Here is a 3,347-nt window from a genome sequence, read left to right as displayed (position 1 = left end):
GGCTGAAAACAACTCTTTTTTTTGCAACATCAACAATAAAAAAAGAATATACAGCTGGAGACAGATCCAGATGGGGAAAAAAGCGTCAGCGGCAGCCACGGCGACAGCTTCACTGCCACGACGACTTAACATAGAGACAGACAGACAGAGAAGGAGAGAGAGAGAGGGGATGCTGGATAAAGTTCCTAGCCAGCCGCAACGACAGCCAGCGCCAGAAATGTCGACGAGCGGCGAACAGGAGGACGACGACGACGACGACGACGACAACAGGACAAAAACAAGTGCAAAACAAAAAATGAAGTAGGGAAAAAGAAACGAACACAACGAGCCGAGAAAACTCAATTAAACTTTTGTAATTACAGCTAAAACGGAAGAAGATATTTATCCAGTATAATTGCATTGAAGGCAAATGAAATAAAAGTATAAAAAAAAAACGCAGAGAAAACAGGGAATGGCTGGGAAACCAAAACCCGGGCAAGAAAATAAATAAATAAAGGATGCCGGGAGACAAAAACACGACAACTCCGGTCGCCAGGTGAAATGCCGGCCTCAGCGTCCCGGCAGCCAGCCGTAAGCCGGGGCATGCCCGCTCTCCGGTCAAGCGGTGCCGCAAGTGCCACTTGACACATCTGCAACGGGAAAGGAAGAGTGCAAAATATCATCATCCTCATCTATGTTACGTCCTCGTCCTCGGCCTCGGCCTCCGTGTCCGTGTCATCGTCGTGCACCAGTTCACATCCTGCCATCCTGCATTGTGCAGATGCCACTTGCTTAGTCTCTCTCCACCTCTCCCTTGGCTGTAATCCAAGAACAATGCATCAAATCAGATGCAACAGATCGTTGCAATAGATGAGAATGTCTCTGGAGAGAGGGGGAGAGGCATAAAGTGAGAAAGTTTAGCGCGGAGCAACAAATCTTTCAGCTAACATTGCAGCTTATCGCGTTTCGCATTTGCTCCATTTCGCACTTAACTATAGAAAATATGTTTCATTCCATTGTAGCGTATTGATTGATTTATTGGTACATTGTTTGCGGTGTTTGCTTGAATGGAGACGCGCGTTATTCAAATGCCTAACAAAACTTAATGTGTTTCATTTCACCGTTCCTTGTTCTAGCAGAGCCCATGTCTCGCGTTTTAACTGGAATAAATTACATAATTTCATTCTTTATTTCGTCTGGTTTAGTTAAAAAAAAAGACCAATGTTTCATTCCAAGTGTTCCATAACTAACTAGTGATCAATATTTTTATATTTCATATCTAATTTTAATTAAAAACGCGAATGTTTCATTCCAAGCATCAGCGCCTGAATTGGAAAATAATGGACTAACGTTTCATTCCACCTGTACCACACTTAGCGTGGCATGAATTGTAATGTAAAAATGAGAAGTGTTTCATTCCAAGCGTTCACCGACTACCCACACTTGATTTGTATTGTAAAGTTGTCCAATGTTTCATTCCAATCGTTCCATCCAAACATTTCCATATGAAACTAGCTGCGTTGGAAACCTAGCTGATATTTTATAGATATTTACTGACGGTCTTTTTACTTAGACGATATAGACCGTCCTCATCGAGAACTCCAACCTCGATCTGGTTGGCGAGAAGGCTTTTTGTGCTGTACAACTGAATGGACCGAATCGCTAGTGATATTGCCTCCTCGACTGTCATGTTCGCTGTGTACATCTGTTCCAGAAAGGACGTCCGATCGTTCGTGTAGCGCCCAATGGCACAGGCCTTGTAACATTGCTGCGAGCCAGAGGCATCCAGGTGATAAAGGATCCCAGCTTCGTTTTCCCAGCCGCCGAGCAGCAGTGCCAAGCCAAAGGGACGCACACCGGACGACTGGGTAAACTCCTGCATGGTACTGGAAATGGCCATCATCAGACTAGGGACAGGCATTACGTTATCATGAATGATGCCGTATTTGCAAGCCATCTTGTGGAACAGCTTTGAGAGAACGCGAAAATCGGGTGCCAAGCCCGAGTAGGTCATGGCCATATAGCTGCCAGTTTGCTGCAACTTCTTGAGCGTACTGCCGATGGCATACTTCATCATCATCTTCTTCTCGGTGGCCAGCACGACGCCCTCTTCAGTCACAATGCCCACGGCCGGCTCGCCCCTCAAGCTACAGTTGTTGGCATATTGCACCTGCTTCACCTCGCCGAAGGGATTGAATGAGCACAGCGAGTAACAAAAACGGTCGGTTTCCGCACAATAAGAAGAATACATTATATGAAATTACAAATAATAAAAATATATATATATATTTAGACGATGTACGAGAGTAGTTGAAGCGTTTCGCAGGTTGTAATGAATAACTGTCGAATGGCTTTGTATATATATATATGATTGAGAGTTAGATATGCCTACTTGATGTAGGTTAGATTTTATGTTTAGTATGTGCTGACTCCTTAAGGCCGGAATCATTTGTATCAGAAAAGCTTCCAGCTGTAAGTTTTAAGCTAAGATTAACCAAAGCTTCGTTTAAACAGAAAGTTTCCCAGCTTCAAATCGTTTCATCACTCAAGCAGGAGCACCTCTTTCAGAGACAATCTGGTATCACAGCCAAAGACTCAACTTGATTAGTGAACTTTGTTAACTGCCCGATTACAAAATAGACTTAAAGTATGGCCAGCCCCTCTCTCTCTCTCTCCCTCTCTGTCTCTATCTTTCTGTCTCCCTCTCAATTGTTAAGCTGTTTTTACGACCTTTGTCGAAAATGTTACGTTCGCTCGTGTATACAAATTGTCGCCTCTGTTTGTCCGTTGATGAAGACATTAATTTGATGCAAATCGCGTCAACCTGACACACAATCGAAGTGCTAATTGCGCTTCTTTCAATACACAGAACGAGCACCACTGCCACTGCCACTGTCACTTCCACTTGCGCTTCTTCTTTCACTCTCTAAGCCCTCGGCGCCCGGCCACGTAGCGCGCTAACAAACAGTCAGCCAATCGCCAGCTGCAGCCCCAAAAATGGCAGCAACAGTAGCTTCATTATCTGCATCATCATCATCAGCATTGGCATCGTCATTAGGCAGGTGAGGCGGAACAGGAACTGCTGCAGATGAATGCAACAGGCGTGGAGAAGGTAGAGGAGGCTGGGGGCAGACACATTGCTACAGTTCTGGTCCACTTCATTATGTATGCGCGACACAGACAATGGGCCACTGATGGACGTGTTGCAATTGCTGCAGTAGCAGTAGCAGCAGTGGCAGTGGCAGTGGCAGTGGCAGTGGCAGTGGCATCAACAGTCGTCCCTGGCCACCGCAAACATAGAAGGCAGCCCTGCCGAATCTGAGCTGCAACTTGCGACCCTCGCCCTCAATGTATAAAATGTTTTGTAA

The 3,347-nt window shown here is 45.4% G+C and overlaps 1 protein-coding gene across 1 annotated transcript; it reads right to left on the bottom strand.

Moving 5' to 3' along the window:
- Positions 1–997: 997 nt before the first annotated feature.
- Positions 998–2,307, bottom strand: LOC111598832 (proteasome subunit alpha type-2-like). The gene has a single exon (XM_023314267.2). It carries the CDS (start codon positions 2,228–2,230, stop codon positions 1,520–1,522), a length of 711 nt encoding a protein of 236 aa, XP_023170035.1. The 5' UTR covers positions 2,231–2,307; the 3' UTR covers positions 998–1,519.
- Between the last annotated feature and the right edge of the window lie 1,040 nt (positions 2,308–3,347).

Source organism: Drosophila hydei, unplaced genomic scaffold, assembly GCF_003285905.1.
Source record: "Drosophila hydei strain 15085-1641.00,03,60 unplaced genomic scaffold, DhydRS2 tig00000090-arrow-arrow-pilon, whole genome shotgun sequence".
Classification (NCBI taxonomy): domain Eukaryota; kingdom Metazoa; phylum Arthropoda; class Insecta; order Diptera; family Drosophilidae; genus Drosophila; species Drosophila hydei.
The sequence above is the reverse complement of the archived record's forward strand: the minus strand, read 5'-3'. Positions and strand labels throughout refer to the sequence as shown.